Here is a 19428-nt window from a genome sequence, read left to right on the forward strand (position 1 = left end):
GAGGCACCGGGAAACTGCTCGCCATTTTGGTTGTCATCCCTTCCTTTGTTCAGATTGATCGTTCAGTGTTCACTTTTCCTTTAAATATCGCTCTTCATTTGACGCGCAATCATTGAAATTACGGAAATGATCAGAGATTTAGCTTTAGAGAGTGAATGATTGTCTGATACTTTTATTTCAAAATAATTCCAAGTCCTTATAATGTCCTATAGTATATATATATATATATATATATATATATATATATATATATATATATATATATATATATATGTGTGTGTGTGTGTGTGTGTGTGTGTGTGTGTGTGTGTGTGTGTGTGTTGGGAGGGGATCGGTGTGATGTACATACACACACGCACGCACACACACACCCACACACTTATTCTTATATATATATATATATATATATATATATATATATATATAATATATATATATATATTATATATATATATATATATATATATATATATATATATATATATCCAAAATAGGTTCATTACTGCCCAAAATCTGCTTGAATACACCCTCGGTAGTGGCATGACTGACATGCGTGAAAACATCTCTAATTCCCTCCTAAAAATTACTGATAACTGAAGTGCTCATAAGTTACTAACACTTGGTTCCCGTAAGTTTTAGAAGGTGTTCTGTACTACTTGTAAGTGATGTTAGTTTTAAAAAGCTTTTTATGCTTCTACGGCCAAGTCGCCTACTATTAGGATAATAAGTGGTTGTGTGTTATATACTTGGAATTTTTATTTGGTTAGTACTACAAGCACTCGTATCTCATTCCTGTTGTGTAAATACAGAGCAATATAATTTACTTTACATACTGATTACATTTTGCGTAATTTTTTGACGGCACAGATACAATAGTAGTAGTGTAATAATAAAAATAATTACGTCGAACATTAGGAAGGGAGGGAAAGATATCCAATTATTCTGACAACGGATTACCACCATTACCGAGGGTGTATTCCAGCAGATCATGCGCAGTAATAAACCTATCTTGGATTAGGTTCCTTGAGATAATTTACTTTTTCAAGGAGACTGTCGGTGTTTTGAATTATCAAAATGGTTAATTATTAATGCAGATATGTAGATCTGCGAGTTGGGAAAGCAATCAATTTAAGAGCACATGTAAGTTGTGATGCGAAATCAGGTGTTTGTTATATAATGTGCAAAGTTCTTTTGTAATCCATTTGCTTTGAACTTATGGTTTTTTTACTGTTAAATAACACAAGTGTTTTATTGTATTTTTTATTTGGTTAATAGGGTTATAAAAACTGTTTGACAACTACACAAATTCTATATTGTAACGCTCATAAAAATTTTCTTTCATTGCCATTTTGGGGTTTATCACAGGTTTTTGTATTAGTATTCTCATGCTTATCGATGCAAGTCCTTTATATTTTAGATAAAAAGCATAATAGTTATCAAAATAATTTTCGCATTTATTGACACAGGAAGACTTTGTTGTTGTTTCAAGCTTGCCCTGTTTATGTCTCTCACTTTTGTTCATGTCTATTTACATGTAGTATATCAAATAAGTATTCTTAATTTTTTTCATACATTGCGTAAATCGTTATTACAGTTCGACGTAATTATTTTTATTATTACGGTACTACTATTGTATCTGTGCCGTCAAAAAATTACGCAAAATGTAATCAGTATGTCAAGTAAATTATATTCCTCTGTATTTTCTTGTTTAAGGTTGTGATGTCGAGGCCTTACATCTGTTTCCTGCAGACAACCTGTTATACATAAGAATAAATATACAGGTACATGATGCATTGTGTATCAAAATTATTATTGGTAGTTTTGTTATTTAACAATAAACCTCCCCCCCCCCCCCTATATAAATGAATAACAGAGAAAAACGCTGCTACAGTCACTATACTATGTTCCCCCTTGAACTTCCGAATAAAACAAACTCTGTGCCGAAATCTGCCAGGACGCCAACCTCTTCATTGGCAGTGCGGCCATCCCTTCTAAACACTGCATCATTTCCCTTGATCTAATTGGCACTCTTTTGGCCCCGGAAATTTATTCCTTTCCTTTTTTAACATATAAGTCGGTCCATCAGCCCAGCACTTCAGTGGTACACACCTCTTTATTTCCCCAAGTTCTGAATTGTGAAATGTTTTCACAAACGTAGCTTCTTCCATTTTGTTGCTCATGATACATTTTTCCTTTGTGCTATAACTAACAGCACATGTTTTCATTTCCTCAATTCTGGCTCTTTCAAACCTTCTGATTCCTTATATACTACACAAAACGTTCATCTCAAGAGTTGACATATTTTTCCTTTTATATTCAACAACCACACCTCACTTTTCTAAAGATACGAGAGTTTTACCTTTACAGACATGCTCTTTCTCATCCAGACCTTTTACAATTCTCATCATTTCATTGATTCACTTTATCTGAGATTCACCAACCATCATCATTAGTATTTACTACCAAGAACTACATATTTAATCAGCCTTCCATTCTTCCACTGTTGACACGCATTCATCACTGTCTTCCTCGCTTTCTTTTGTTCATACTAACATTCAGCCCTCTCCTTTTACCAATACTTCCTCATTCTGTCACCAATCCAGTCCTTTCAACTTCGCCTCAGCATCACTATCTTCAATATGTTATCAGCAAGCATCACCTCCCCCAAATTCTGTTACAACTCTCTTCTTTTATACGCATGTCCCGCTAATATCCTTTTGTTTTATTGAATATCTCTGTTATCACACTCTTTTCAAAGACATCAAAAAGCATGAAGGCATAAGAGACGTTTCCTTCTGTCCGCAATTTGGTGAAGCCAGTCACCCTTGTAATGGAGTACCTAGTATTTGATTATATATATATTATATAACAACATACAATATAATATATATATTATATAATATTATAATAATATATATATATATATATGTATATATATATACTTCTTCCCAGCTTTATCCCTATTCGGGGTCGCCGTTTTTAATGAGTCTCTTCCATCTACCTCTGTCCTATGTCATTTCCTCCCGTACTCCCTTCTCCCTCATATCATCTCTAATGCAATCTCTCCACCTGGTCTTAGGTCTTCCTCTCCTTCGTGTTCCATCCACCTCCACGTCCATCACTTCTCTTGCCATGTGTTGCTCTTCTCTTCTCATTAGATGGCCATACCATGTTAACCTTGCCTCTTGTACTTTCTTTTATGCTTCAGTGACCTTTACTGTACCCCTAATATGTTCATTTCTAACCCTGTCCTTTTTGTTTACTTTACTCATCCATCTAAGCATCCTCATCTCAGTTACGTCCAACTTCCTGCCCTCTGTTCTCTTTAGTGGTGCTGCTTCCAGTCCATATGTCATTGCTGGTCTGACCACTGCCTTGTGCACATTGCCCTTTAATCTTATAGGGACTTTCCTATCACACATGACACCAGATACCTTCCTCCAATTGTTCCAACCACATTGAATCCGGTTGTTCTTCTTAAATGTTCCCCTCATTGTCAATCACTGAGCCGAGCGAGGTACTTGAATTTATGGACACTTTTGATGTTTACTCCGCTCTTGGTAAAGCTGATCATATACTCTATCCTTAGTAGTTGCTACAGTTTTCTTTGCTAATTTATTTGCTCCCTCAAAGGTTATCAAATCCTCTTCCATTTTCTTTGCTTCTCTCTTTTGCCTTGTTGCATCCTTCACGTCTTCATTGAACCACCATGTTTCGTCATTTTCGAACATCTTGCCACTACTCTCACCCAATATTTCTCTAGTAACCCTCAGTATTATTTCCACCGTTCTGTTCCACCATTCATCAACATCTTCAATTTCATGTGTTATTTCTTCTAAAACCTTTGCTTTAAACTGCCTACATAGTTCAATCTCTTTCAGCTTAAACCATTTAATCCTTTTTGACCCCTGCATTTTTTTTCTTCCTTATTTGTTCAGTCTCCATAACAAAGTCCATCACTACCAAACGATGTTGCGCACTCACACAAATCTTTCCTCTTATACAACAAGTAATCTATCTGGCTGGACCTTCCGCCGCTTTAGTATATAACGAGATGTTCTTGCGGCTTGGTAAAAAAAAAGTGTTCACCAGTACCATAACCGTGGAAACAGCAAAACCAACAATTCTCTCACCCTCTGCATTTCTTTCATCATAGACATACCAACCATATATACGGCTGATCACATGGTTATTCTGGCCTACGTGGCCATTCAGATCTCCGCCGACAACGCATCTTTCATCTGCCTCCACAAAGTCTGAACAAAAGCGATCTTTCTCTTCATCTGAGCTTCCTGTCTGGGGTACATATGCACTGAAGATGTTAACAATGCAATTTTCAACCATCAGCCTGACCCAGACAATCCTATCATTTCTCCTATTTACTTGAAAGATTTCCTTCCTCATTTCACTTGACAGAATTATTCCAACACCATTTCTGCCTTCTTTATTAGCTCCACTATAGATTACCTTATACCACTCGCCCAGTTCCCTCGCTTTGTTACCTTTCTATCTTGTCTCCTGTACACAGAGAATATTTACTCGACTTATTTTCATACGATTAGCTATTGAACACCCTCTTCCTGTGATTGCCTACTCTTAGTTCTCGAGCTCGCTTCTTCAGCCGCACTCGCTCCACGGGTACCATTGCATGTCCAGAGAGTTAGGACGATGTATCTGTGGGTCACTTCCAGGTGAAAACAGCCCTATTCTCATTCCTTGTAAGACTCATTTCATAAAAGTTCTGGGAGGAGATTTTACAGACTGATGCCCTTCCTGACCTCAACCAACTCCTGTCCGGACTTGGGACCGGCACCACTGTTGCCGTTGTATCCGCATAAAGATTCCGCAAGCGCTTAGTTATGTTTTTCAAGCGATGCTTGTTTACTTTTGTCCTTCTATACAAAAACAAAAAAAACGAAATTCTCACCTTACTCGGTAAACTAAATTATTTAATTTTCTGATTGTGAACAATGTTTCATCCGAGTCTGTCACTGATATGTGTAATATCTGAATGGATGTGTTCGTCACTATTTGACCATATAATTATGCACTGTTCCCCGGCATCATTATTAACATTTTGAGGCTGTGTGTCACATATTATAACACTATTGCCTGCATTGATGTGTTCATCACTATCTGACGATATAATCATGCACTGTTCCTCGTCATCATTATTAACATTTTGAGGCTGTGTGTCACATAATATAACACTATTGTCTTGCTCATTTTCACTGTTTTTTTTTATCATCAGCTTCGTCTGAAGATGAGTAATCTTCAGGATAAAAGACTTTTAATATGTAATCATGTGAATCATATGAATCCACTAATTCATATTTCCTCTTTTTTTACCCTTACGTTTTGGACAAAGGCCATCTTAAACATCCCGGGACACGTGGCGGGCCACGGGCGCCCGTCCCGGGACACTTGGCGGGCCTCGCCTGCCCATCCTGGGACACGTAGCTGGCCTTGCCCTCCCGTCCTGGAACACTTGGCGGGCCACGCCCGCCCATCCTGGGAAGTATGTCTGGCCCCGCCCACCTGTCCTGGGACACGTGGCAGGCCCTGCCCGCCCGTCCCCGGACACATGGCGGGCCCTGCCCACCCATCCCGGGACTCGTGGCGGGCCCTGCCCGCCCGTCCCAGGATATTGGTCTGCCCCCAGGCCCCGGCCCATCCCGGAACGCCGTGGGAACGCCGCTGGTCCCAGGCAGTCCTGGACACCCGGTGCAGCCCCCTCCCCCGGCCCATCCCGGGACACGCGTTTCAGGCCCCGCTCCGCCCTTCCCCGCCATGGGGGAGGGGGGAGGACACCGTGGGCGGGCCTCGCCCCGGCCCATCCCCGACCCGTGGCAGGGCCCGCCCTTGCCTTCCGGACTGGGAACGAAGCGGCAGGGCCTCCGCCTGCCGTCCCTGGGACACGTGGCAGGGCCTTACCCGCCCTGCCTGTCCCGGGACGACGTGGCCAGGCCTCACCCAGGCCTGTACCCTTCGGGACCCCAGCTGTCTCAGGACACGTATTGGGCGCTGCCCGCCCGTCCCAAGACACGTCGCGCGCCTCGCCCGCCTGTCCCGGACACGTGGCGGGCACCACCCACCTGTCCCAGGAAGCGTGGCGGACCTCGCCCGCCTGTCCCGGGACACATGGCAGGCCTTGCCTGCCTGTCACGGGACGCATGGCGGGCCTCGCCCACCTGTCCCGGGACACGTGGCGGGCCTCAGCCACCTGTCCTGTCATAGATGACACCTTTGCTTAGTCTTAGAACCAGAATATGCCACTGACTCCTTCCAATTCTCCTTGGGCTTCTCTGAATCCTTTCAGCTCTCCTGAGGCTTCTCTGAATCCTTTCAGTTCTCCTGGTGCTTCTCTGAATCCTTTCAGTTCTCCTGGGGCTTCTCTGAATCCTTTCAGTTCTCCTGGGGCTTCTCTAAATCCTTTCAGTTCTCCTGGAGCTACTCTGAATCCTATGCTTCTTCTCCTGGCAGTCCACCAATCCTGTCATTTTCCTCACGCTTTCTTCAATCCTCCCATTTTCCTTTCCCTTTCAGGAATCAATAAAATTCTTAAGAAAACATTTTAGCATATTTATTTCCCTGCAACTTCAACTTCTTTCAAGGATCAACAAAGCAAACTTATTACAAATAAACATTAAACTTTCCATACAACAAACATTGTCCTCATATTTTTTGTGAGGCCAGCGCCATTCCTTGAAGATCGTGCCATTCCTTGCAGATCGCGCCATTCCTTGAAGACGAACAGCTGCTCCTTCAGTTTCCAGTTGTCTTTCTCCAGGCTTTTGTTTTTCCCCTGCAGGTTCTTCAGTTTGTAAACCAATTTCTCCTTCGCTCCTCGAAGCTGTCCAACCTCATCTTCCAGCTTTTCGTTCCGTTCACCCTGGACACCGGTCTTCCTCTCCAGCCACGATTTCCTTTCTCTAGAAGGCATGTCAGCTCCAATCTCTTGAGTTTCGCAGCCTCAACTTCACACTGGAGTCCACACTTTTCCTTCCTGAGGTCTTCCACTTCCTTCTGCAGACGCTCGAACCTGACCTCGACGTCTTTCCTGCCGGATTCGCGCTTTTCGGTCGCGTCCTTTTGTTCCTGGATGAGCCTCGCTATCCGCTCCGCTTCTTCGCTCTTTAACTGTGGGTCTTTCTCCTTCTGTCGTACGAGTTCCTCTTGCCTCTCAACCTGGCTGTTTGCCTCTGCCAACCGCACTGTTAGTTCCCTTATCCTCTCACTTAAGGCATCGTTTCTCTCCCCAATTTCCTTTGTCTTCCATCAGCAGCTGATTTTCACCTGTGATCTTGAGGATCTTGTCTTCCAGCTACCGATTTTCCCTCTTTTCTTGGTCGTTCTCCCTCTTCAGGAACAGCGTGTCAGCTTCGAGCGAGTAGGCCCTTTCTTGCCAGGCCTGCTGTTGCAACACCTCCTGACTCCCTGAGTGATCTGGATCACACGAGTGTGTTCTTCCCTTTCGCCCGCCTTCTGAATCTCTTCATTGCTGTCGAGCCTCTGTTGCAGCTGAAGAATTATCCTGTCCAAGTTCACCTGCTGCTCTCTCTCGCACCGGATGGTGTCTTGACAAGCCGCAATTCTCTCCTTCAGTTCCTTCTCCTTGGGCTGTTCAACTCCATCAACAGTAGTCAGGAAGAACCTCACCAGTAAATAGGCAGCCACTTCTCTCCGTATTTCGAACAATATATAGACATACCCAGTTCACATACTCCTCTCATTCTCTCTCGATTTTTCGTCGATTTTCTATATTCCACGAGAGATATTTCGATTTATCAAAATATAGCAGGAAATATTCTGAACATTTTTTTTAACTCTTCCTTGTCTCTTGGTGTTATAAATTGCTGAAATCTCTCTCTCACTCTCAGGGATTTTTTGCAGTACGTATCTTCTCTCTCTCTCTCTCTCTCTCTCTCTCTCTCTCTCTCTCTCTCTCTCTCTCTCTCTCTCTCTCTCTCCATGCGGGATTTTTTGTTAATCTTATGTGTTAAAATAAATTTGGGGATTTTCCTTTATTTACCTATTCGTCCATAAGGAAAACAATACTGCCTACAGGCGGAAAAATGGCCAATTTTCTAAGGCAAGTTTCATTTTTATTGAATTTACAGAATAACTACGTAATTAAAAGATACAATTCTAAACGAATTAGCCGAAACATCAAGAGAAATATATATATATATATATATATATATATATATATATATATATATATATATATATATATATATATACACACACACATATATATATAATATATATATATACCTATATATTAGAATATATTATATATATCTATATATACCCCTATATATATATATATAAGATATATATATATCGATATATATATATAATTATATGTATAATATCCTATATTATATATATATAGATATATGATATATATCATCTATATATATATATATATATAAAATAATTAACTACTCAACCATAAACATTTTCAAAAACTATAGGTAAGTTTTAAGATTTTAAATGTATATCATATGGATTCAAAGAAAAGATGAACTGAAATTTAATTATAGTACATTTTGTCCTACATAAAAGTGAAAAAGATATAAAGGAGTACAATTTTATTAGAACAAAACTCTAACATCCCTATTCCTATTTAAGGCGAAAATGACACTAGCCATGAATTAGCGCGACTCGACGCATCGCGTTTGGTGTGAACGCAACCTTAGTAAGACGTTGCGTATATCCACTCCTTGTAACACATTAAAAATGGGATGTAAATATGCAATTCACAATTATCTTATTATTTGAGAACATAGAAATAATAAGAATTGTTTTGAATGAATGCGGTTCAGCGACCATTAATCACCTGGAATCTAATTCAGTCCCAATTCAGTAACAGAACAAAAGTAAACACACCTTTGATTAACCACAAAGTCATTTTCTAGGGAATCCATGTTATGTGACGGGAAATTCTTTGTACAATTCTGTGACGGACGGTCAATTTGAATCACAGTAGTTTTAAGAATGTTGTATTCCAATAAAATATGCAGCACTCCCGCGGTACTGTGTAACCACACTATATCATCAAATTGTTTTAAAACTGAAAATTTCAGTTTTAAAACAATTTGCTCTATGGACTTTGTATTTGATGATCCAGCTCAGTCATTACTTTGTCTGATTGTGTTGCTGTACCTGCAGAAGACTCAACACCCTTGACATGGATATCGATAACCTTTCTTCAGTACTGACTCGCCAAGGGAGAAGTGTCTAAGGACACATCTTTCTCCTGGGCTTGCAAGATCAGTAGGAGGTTCTCTGCAGCTGCCGATGACGTCACCTGTACGCTTTCCCCAAGAGTGCACAGTACTAGTGGCTTAGTCCTTTCTTTGCATGCCAAAAAATATGTTGGACTGGAAGATAGATGTCTGCCCCCAAGTCCTTGGACCTGTGGTGGATGCTAACAGGTAGTATTTTCTTACCTGGCTCCTTTAAGAGGACAGGTTGTATCTCACCTAAGGTGTGTGGTTTTAGAAGTTAGAAGAATTCGAGAGTGACTGGCCTCTCATCGTCCTCCTTCCTCATCCCTTCTACTTCTCTTCCTTCGGGTTGAGAATAGGACTCTAACCCACACTTGCTGGACTGGCGCCTGATGCGGTAAGTCTACACATCGAGGTTGCTTTCTATTTTCCTTGTTAGAAAATCCTGCTCCTTCTAGTGAGGGGAGGAAGGAGAGACTGGCAATAAGGTAAATCCTTGGATCTCTGCTTAATGCTTCTGACTCTTAACCCTTACCAGCTGGGGTAATATATCGATCTGCAGCACCCCATGCTGGCGAAACTTTGAGGTTGGCAAATTTACTATAAAAAAAAAAAATAAATAAAAAAAAACACATTGATGGAAAGAGTTGGATATGCAAATGCACATGGTGAAAGAAAAAATCGAAAAAATTTTCCCTACCTTCCACAAGAAGTTGAAAATGACTATTTACAATCCCTTGTGGTGCCTCTTTTACAAGACAAACATGAATTTTACCAACTTATATATGTTTTTTCTAACATAAATAATTATATTTTTTGTAAAATTATAATTACAGGTCACTCAGTAACAAAACAGATAAGAAATAAAATCAGTAACAAATCCTTAGGATATTTATTGAAAAATATTTACAGTAATACCCCAAAATTACGCGATTAGAGTTGCGCAAATTCACAATAGGGCGAACTTTTCATTGGAACCTAGCTAATTATCACACTTGAGTTCTTGACAATAGCGCGGACATTTGCGAATCCTCCAGAAACACTGCAAAACCCTGCAAAAGTGTTTATGTTTAATTCATTATGTAAGTTTTTAAGTTTAAAACTTTTCTTTAAAAAAATGTTTATAAAAAATGTATTATTTTTATTTTTGTACATGTATGAATATGAAACAAAGGTAATTACAGCACCTACAATTAGTGCATATAGGTACTTCTACAATATGCAATACCCATTCACAAAGTTACTGCACTTTTCAAAAATGATATCCCTTCAGAGACTGTTTAATTCTGAAGTGCTTACTTGTAAACTACAATTAGTATAAGTTTTCATGCTTTTAAGTATAAAATCAATATGGAGATTCTGTTTATGCTATTTATACTTTTGAAAATATATACAACAGCAGTATGTAATTCACAGTGTTTGTCACTATATAAGACCTTCATGATCAACTAGTAAAACACATAAAAGACATAACAAAGTTGTCATTCTATGAAAATTACTACTACCTTAACCTCGAAGAAAAATGCTGGTGTAAGGACAACGCTTATTCATAATTTTCTCTGTATATAATTCATCATTCGCGTTGTTCTTACTTCCCCCTGAAAGAGCATTCAGCGGGCTTTCCGTCAGTGTATAAAGCTTGTATAACCACATATTGTGTTTCTTGAGAGACATAAAATACAAAATATAAAAGTACACAATATGTGGTTATACAAGCTTTATACACTGACGGAAAGCCCGCTGAATGCTCTTTCAGGGGGAAGTAAGAACAACGCGAATGATGAATTATATACAGAGAAAATTATGAATAAGCGTTGTCCTTACACTGGTACAATCTGTATGTACTATGTTACGTAATTACAGTTAATGTACTTTTAGAAATGTGATCCCATTCGCCTTCTTAAAGATGATACCCCTCCAGAGTTTTACCTAACATGACACGTACTTCTCTTTCTCTCTCTCTCCCTCTCATAGTTAGCCTTCACACTAGTACATGAATTTAAATTGACTGAATTTTACCTTCACCCTCTGCAAACATTATGTATGTACATACATGTTTTCTTTATTTTATTGAATTGTGTACCTTTGTTATAACAGACTTAAGAAGTTTACCTAGTGACGCAAAGAAAACTTCTTTTACTCTAAAGGAAAAATAAAATGGCATCCCATGGATTAGGGTAACGTTAGTATAGTACGAAAATGGATATGTATGTTCAGTAGTACCTCAGGATACGAAATTAATCCGTTCTGAAGCGGCCTTCGAAACCTGATTTTTTCGTATCTTAAACCACATTTTACATGTAAATTGCCTAATTCGTTCCAAGCCCTACAAAAACACCCCAGTAAATTTTATAATAAAGCTAAAATGACCAATAAACAATGAAATACAACAATTTGGACCATTCAGAACCTAACTTAAACTACATATACTACTAATATGTACTACATACCTGTAAAAAAAGTGTTTTAGTGTGCATGATACAAGAAATACTGTACGTACATTCGTACGCATGTAGTAAAATGTGGAACCTTACTTTTCGAGTGAGGCGATCTCCGAAAGTGGCGACAGAGGAGGAGGACAAAAGGCAGAAAACATGAACACTTAACTTTACGAAACACACTAAAAAATGACAGGAAACATTAACACTAAACTTTACGGAACACATTAACAAATGGCAGAAAATGTTAACACTTAACCTTACAAAAAACTTAAAATTAAATTGTTTTTATCTTTTTTTATTTTTACATTTTTTTTTACTTTTTTATACTTAACGTTTTCTTTTTACAATATTTCAATTTCTTCAACACTTTCAACTTTCTGTTTTTTCGTATCACTTGGATCTTCCTGTTTGCTTACTCCTACTTAAGGCCTCTTCAAAAAATAACTATCCAAGGAAGATTGCTTCTGCCTGCTTTTCACAATGTTCCTGAAACTACTCGGGCAAACTTCATCGAACTGCGCAAGCATACGACCTATGTAAGCCTTTTCGGGGTGTCTCTTTTCTACAAATGATTGCACCTTATGAAAAGCAGTTATAAAAAGCATCCTTAATTTCTGCGTTGTCATAGGGTCATCCTCCTCCTCCTCGCCGCTGCTAGAGAACTCTTCTTGAACGACATTATGTTGCATGGCCTCCAACTCCTTCAGGTCAAACGTCGTAAGCTCCTCTAGGTGCTCCTCGAGAAGGTCATTGATGTCGTCCTTGTCAACGACCAGCCCCATGGACTTGCCGAGTGCAACAATCTCATCATGATCTGGTTGCGAAACAGTTTCAGGATCATCAACCGTTTCTGAATCTGCATCACCTTCGCCCACGTTAAATCCCTCGAAGTCTCGGGCGGATACGGCATCAGGCCAGAGTTTCCTCCACAAAGAATTCAAGGTTCGCCTCGAAACCTCCTGCCAAGCTTGATCGATGAGTCGGATGCATATCACAATATCGAAATGCTCCTTCCAAAATTCACGCAAGGTGAGGTTTGTGGTATCGGTGATGTCGAAACATCTCTTGAAAAGATGTTTCGTATACAGCTTCTTGAAGTTCGATATCACTTGCTGGTCCATGGGATGGAGGAGAGGGGTGGTGTTAGGCGGAAGATAAAGAACCTTGATAAAAGAATACTCTGCTAGGATATCTTCCTCGAGGCCAGGAGGGTGAGCAGGGGCATTGTCCAACACCAGCAGACATTTCAGAGGGAGGCGTGTCTCTTCCAAGAATTTCTTCACTGTCGGGCCGAAACACAGATTTACCCTCTTGGTGAACAAAAGTCTCGTTACCCAGGCTTTCGCATTAGCCCTCCACATCACTGGAAGCTTCTCCTTTAGCACTTTGTGGGCCTTGAAGGCTCGAGGAGTCTCAGAATGATAGACAAGTATGGGCTTCACCTTGCAATCCCCACTGGCGTTGGAACAAAGTGTGAGTGTAAGCCTGTCTTTCATAGGCTTATGCCCGGGTAGCTTCTTCTCTTCCTCCGTGATGTACGTCCGACGAGGCATTTTTTTCCAAAAAAGGCCAGTCTCATCACAGTTGAAGACTTGCTGAGAACTGTAGCCTTTGTTGATCGTCATCTCGTCGAACGTCTTAATAAAGGCTTCGGCCGCTTTCGTGTCCGAGCTGGCAGCCTCCCCATGCCGCACCACCGAATGGATGCCAGTCCATTTCCAGAATTTTTCAAACCACCCACGAGAAGCCTTGAAGTCTGGGGTTGGCGTCGATGTCCCTTCTCCTCCGTCGTCTTCGCCCTGGCCAATCAAATCGCTGAAAATAGCACTGGCCTTATGGCAGATTGCCGTTTTGGTTATCGTATCGCCAGCAATTTTTTTGTCTTTTATCCATACAAGAAGCAGCCTCTCCATCTCATCGTTCACGTGGCTCCTCTTGTTGGACAAAATAGTCACGCCCTTGGAAGTAGCTGCTTTGATGGTTTCCCTCTGCTTAAGTATGGTGTCTATCGTCGATGGATTTCGGCTGTATTCCTTAGCAATCACACTCATCCGCATGCCAGCCTCATAGTTCTTGATAATCTCCATCTTTGTCTCCATAGGAAGCATCCTCTTCTTTCCGTGAACTTCAGCAAATTTTTTATCTACGTAATTAAGTTACTAATTAAGTTCTCACACAACACGATAAAGTACAAAGCAAAATCACTAAGACGAATTTATGTTAACAAACGAAATCGTATATGAACGAACGAATTCTGCGTGCTTACGATAACAATGCTGCTACAGAGTGACCGAAGAACACCTTTACATAGAGCATGGCGGGGTAGATGCTGACCAATAGGAGAGCAGGATCTTACGGCGGTGACCAGCATCAGGAACCAATGGAAGAGCGGGAGGATGGTGGTGAGTCTACTCAGTTGGCAGCGCGCGAGTTTTAAAATAGTTCTCGGTGGTCCGGCCGAATCTCGGAACTTTACAGCAACAACCTTTCGTAACCTGAATTATTTTCATATGCAGAGGCAAAGAAATCTTCGTATTTGCTTTCGTAACTTGAATTTTTCGTAAGTTGGGACTTTCATATGTTGAGGTTTGTTACAGATCTGAGATCTCAGAGACAATGTTACGGTGTCGAAATATCCTGGTTAAAGGTCGACACAATGTTATGACCTCTGAGAGAGGTCCGCTTCAGGTTCGATATGAAATAATGAAAAAAAATATTTCAACACCAACAGTTGAAACTGGGGATACGAATATAGAAAGAAACACTAACACAACAAAGGTTTATTTACAAGCTTACTAACAAAGGTAAATGCAGAATGGTATCTCCTATTTACATAAAAAGATAGAATCTTACACTGCATGAACTGGGGGAAACTGTGAGGCAACTCGAATACTTGCTAATCAGTTTGGCACTTCGAAGAGGTGGCTTCATAAAAGTAGAGCGGCAATTGCAGACATCCTCTTGACTCCGTATTGCAGAAAATAGTCTATTCGTAAGGCAGGAACTCCCCCCTTTTCTTCTCCGAAGTTTGCTCAACGTAGAGACAACTCGGCCGTCCACACCTGAAGACGACTAGACCAATATCCAATCAACTCTCGAACAACTCTTCTGATGATCGATACTTCGTCGGTTCCTTTGTCTCTAGTCTCTCTCTGACGATCACTGCTGCTGATCTCTCACTGATAATCTGATCTGTGGCTCTTACTAACTGGTGATCTCTCTCTTTTACGATCTCTTCCTCTTACGATCACACTCTCCAAAGTTCGTTCGTCGTATTTATACGGCACTCTGGGGGCGGAGCCTACGGCGAACGTCACCGACTCCAGGGATTTCTAGAACTTCTTAGATGAATCTAGATGAGGTATTGCATCAGAAATCGCGGCGTTTCTCACGTCCCGACGAGATCCACAACACTCCTGCCGATTCTAGAACAGCGCGAGCACTAGGAACCGGGCCCTCCCAAACAGTGGCGCGAAAGAATCCTTGCTGCCGAACTTCTCGAAAATGCGTTCTCCTTTCCTTTATCTTTCTTTGCTATGAAGCAATTACCATCACAAGGTTCCCCTGTACGTAGTAGTTACTGTAACTATTTTTGCGCCAGCCAGGTATTTCCTTTTTATGGGTAATGTATTAAACTAACTTTTAACTCAAATTACAGTACATAACTTTGGTTTCATTTAAAAGTTAGCTTCACATTTCAGGAGCATGATTAGGGTAAAATTTAGTGTTCAAACTCTAGAAGCAAGCATTTTCTAGCATTTTTAGAGGCCGTGCCAAACTTATGCGAAACTTCCCCTTATGTGTGCCAAACTTACGTGAAACTCCCTCTTATGGAATGGGGTCTGGAACCTAACCTCACGTAAGTTCGGGGTGTTACTGTACGTTAAATTTACCGAGAATGAAGATTTAGTAAAAAAAATTTATTTGTAGGTACCTGTTTTTTTAAAATATTTCTTTGCACTTTTATTTGCAAAATTACATTTACAACTGACATACTACAGGCATTCCCCAGCTTACGACAGGTTTGGCTAACGACGTTCCGAGGTCACGACACTTTCCAATTATACTCATCAGAAATTATTTCCAGAGTTACGCCACTTATGACTCCAATCGTGACGGAAGAAATATGACTCCAAAAATGCAAAATAATCAATATTTGAAGGTTTTTGTGATGAAAACTCCAATAAAAATGCGGTTTACATAGTTTTTAATACACCTAAAGCATTAGAAGTAAGGTTTTCTTAGGATTTTTTATGATTTTCCGGCTTACGACGAAACCCCTGTCATAAGCTGGGGATTGCCTTATAATAAAAGACAAGAACAAAAATCAACAGCAACCCCTATGTATATTTATGAGCAAATTTACAAAAATACGTCGTAAGAGACAGAGACACGTACACTCTCCCTTCAAGTCAGAAGCAGAACTGATGCCAGACTCCTGATTTTAACCAGTGTAAAAGTTGCATTTAGTGAATTTATCGGTTATAGAAGTATTGGCACCTCTTTCCCACCTGATTCTTTTGAAATCGATGGCTCTTAATGTTGTTTATCGACAGGATCAATCCGTCCACCACCCCAACCCCGTTATTACTACTCCCGAGAAGCAGTCTGTCCATTAAGGGTTAACATTCTTCCCAGAATTTTTTATGAGTTACGATTCCTCACTCATTTGGGAAAGGCCCAGAAGTCTGACTCTTGATCTTCCAGTTCTTATATTCTGATCAATTTGTCAAAGGCAGGGCACCACTCCTTGCTCTTTCGACCAGTAGCCACCCAGGTGTGCTGAACTCCAGTCAGTTCTAGAGACTCACTCAGATTCCTCCCTCCATTAAGTGAGTCTTCCTAATGTAAAGGACTGGGGGTTTTTATATCATGTAGGAACAAATCACAATTTTTGAAGGTAAATTGTATTTTTCCTAACTATACAAACCTGAGGTCCTTTACACTAATACCCACCTCATGCCACCCCTCAATCTGAAACCTGGGCCATTTACTTCCTAACCACCTTGGCGAGTTGTAATGGCCATGTTCCAGCTTTGCCGCAAAGCAGTTCCTAATGTAAAGGACCTCAGGTTTGTATAGTTAGGCAAAATACAGTTTACTTAAAAATTTTGATTTTTTAATGGCTCTGTACTCTTTTCCAATGATTCTCCAGTAACCAATACAAAAGTTTTCATTAATCGTACAGGGCATTTGGTATACGCATCCTTTAGTATTGTCAGGAGAATTTTCTATAAGTCGTTATTTCATTGTTACATATTAAATGTTAACCCTACAGCCTGGGCTAGTAAATGCTAATGCATACACCTATGACTGGGGTAAATTTAAAGATGGCCAGTTTAAAAGATAAACTTAAGAGAAAACTAATAAATGGAAAGAGGAAGATATGTATAATTTCTCTTGTTATAAGAAAAAAATCTTTAAAAAATGGACTTTCCACAGGAAGTTGAAATTGAATATTTCCCACCCCTGTGGGACTCTTAAAAAAATGTACCTTCCATGAGAAATTGAAAATGAATATTTCCCGCTCCTTGTGGTACTTTAAATTTTTTTTGTTCTGATACGTATACAAACCCTCAATCCTTTAACAATAGGAAGGTACTTAGCGGCAGCTGAACCGGTCGTAAGCTTAGAAAAAGGGGGTTCGGTAGTTAACTACTTGTCTGGCAGTTGGCGGTCAACTCGACTGCGAGGAGAGGAGTCACTTTGGTGTTTTTGTAGGGCTTGGAACGAATTAGGCAATTTACATGTAAAACGTAGTTCGAGATACGAAAAAATCAGGATATGAAGGCCACTTTGGAACGGATTAATTTCGTATCCTGAGGCACTACTGTACATTGCACCCCATTATTTGTGGGGGATGTGTACCAGACAACAACCCCCCTCGCGAATAGCTGGAATCCATGAATACTAAGAACCCCTATAAAAACCCATAAAACCGCCTATTTTGTTAGTTCAAACTCAAGAAAAACCCATTAAAAATGTCTGTAGGTTTCTGGTTTTTTAATAGTTTTATCACTAAAAGTGCATGTAATCATGAAATTGATATGAAAATGAAAATACATACAGTAATTTGTGGATAATTCTCCTAGAAAAATAATGTGAATATGCAAATTTCCTGTGAATAATGGGTAGATATGGTCCATAGAGAAATGTGCGAATACTAGTCCACAAATGTCGAGGCCGCAAATAAGGGGGTCCACTGTATTTACATTTTTGTTTCCTGACCAAATGCTGAACATAATGATCAGCATATCTGAATCATACTACATTGCTTGGAATAATTTACATTCTGTCTGGTCTCTAAGGTATCTGATAAAAATTCCAGCAAATTGTCAGTAGGTATCTTTGTGAGTAATGATACATCAAAACTCACAAGCCTGGATTCAGTATTAATCTGTACATTATTTATTTATCAAGCTTGCAATGTACATATATCAAATCGCATGCAAGTCTTGTGACAACTTTTAGTCAAATTGGAAAATCATTAGAAAAGAGAATACAACAATAAAATATGAAATATGCCCAGCTTTCACTGTCTACAGCTCTCTGTACTTGTACTTTCACTGTTATTATTAGTACTTTAAACTCTACTATTTTCTTTGCTTTTACCCCTCAGGCCAATCACTCTTTCTCTTCACTGTCTTAATCATCAAGAACAGATATCATTGTTATGATTGTTATTCATTTTTCAAAGAGCTGTGGATGTCATTAACTACCGAATAATGTTTTGAACTAAGAGATATCTATATGCTAGTAGTCATGATTATATCCCTTAAAATTGGCCCATGGATTTCAGGGGTGGGCTGGTTCTTGTGGATATGACTTGGCATTCTATCTGGTTTGCCTGTCAAGAAGGTTATGATGAGGATGAATGCATTCGTGTAATAATGCTCTCAGTCCTGCCAAGTGGCTTTGGCCAACATTGGCCCCTTGGGGTAGGGTAAGAAGTGGACATTGAGAGTCAGCTCTTACTGGTGTCACTGGTGAAGGAATGAGCTCAAAGAAAGGCTAGTGGTGTCTTTTCTTGGCTTTCAGACAGTTGTATTTATTTTTTTATTACCCCTTTTCTATGGAAAATTTAACAATTTTTAAGCAATTTGTATTTTTCTTGTATACAAACCAGAATCTTTCATATACGTATATGAACTATCCTTCAGTGCAAGCCAGAAAGGCTATTGAATACTGGTAAAAAGGTCATTAACTGGTGGAGATGCGGAACAGGAGGATTACCCTTCATTTGCCTCCTTCTTGTTACTCCACTCTTTCTTTTGGCCCTGGGGTGATGTTGGGTGGGTAATTTACGTACATCCTATATGAAAGGGTCTCTGGTTTGTATGCCCAGGAAAAATATAAATTGCTTGAAAAATTTATATGTTTCTAAGGGGATACAGCCAATACCCTTCATATATGGAGATTTACCCCCTTGGAAAGAGAGAAATGCTGACTAAAAAAAGGGAGTTGGATTCCACCTGGAAAAGCCATACTCTTGGTTGCCTATGTAAGCATTGCTTGCAGTGATTCCTGTAACCTGCTACCAGTCTTGTGAAGGGTTGATCAGTACAGTTCGGTCTCTGGGCATGAGATACTTGAAAAATGAGAGGAAACTCTCGTAAGAAACAATTTGCTGTACTTGGAGAACAGTGACATCTCCTGTGGGAATTGTCCGTTCAGTGGACAGCTACTACATAAAAGGTTCCAAAAAAGCTTTACCATATCCTTCCTTTCCCTTCTTGATAAGAAAAGGACAA

At 39.9% G+C, this 19428-nt stretch overlaps 1 protein-coding gene across 1 annotated transcript; it reads left to right on the top strand.

The window, feature by feature from the left end:
- The first annotated feature begins 5520 nt into the window (after positions 1-5520).
- Positions 5521-6237, top strand: LOC135217667 (basic proline-rich protein-like). Its single transcript, XM_064253636.1, has one exon. The coding sequence runs from the start codon at positions 5521-5523 to the stop codon at positions 6235-6237; it is 717 nt and encodes a 238-aa protein (XP_064109706.1).
- The last annotated feature ends 13191 nt before the right edge of the window (positions 6238-19428 follow it).

Source organism: Macrobrachium nipponense, chromosome 7 (assembly GCF_015104395.2).
Source record: "Macrobrachium nipponense isolate FS-2020 chromosome 7, ASM1510439v2, whole genome shotgun sequence".
Classification (NCBI taxonomy): Eukaryota; Metazoa; Arthropoda; class Malacostraca; order Decapoda; family Palaemonidae; genus Macrobrachium; species Macrobrachium nipponense.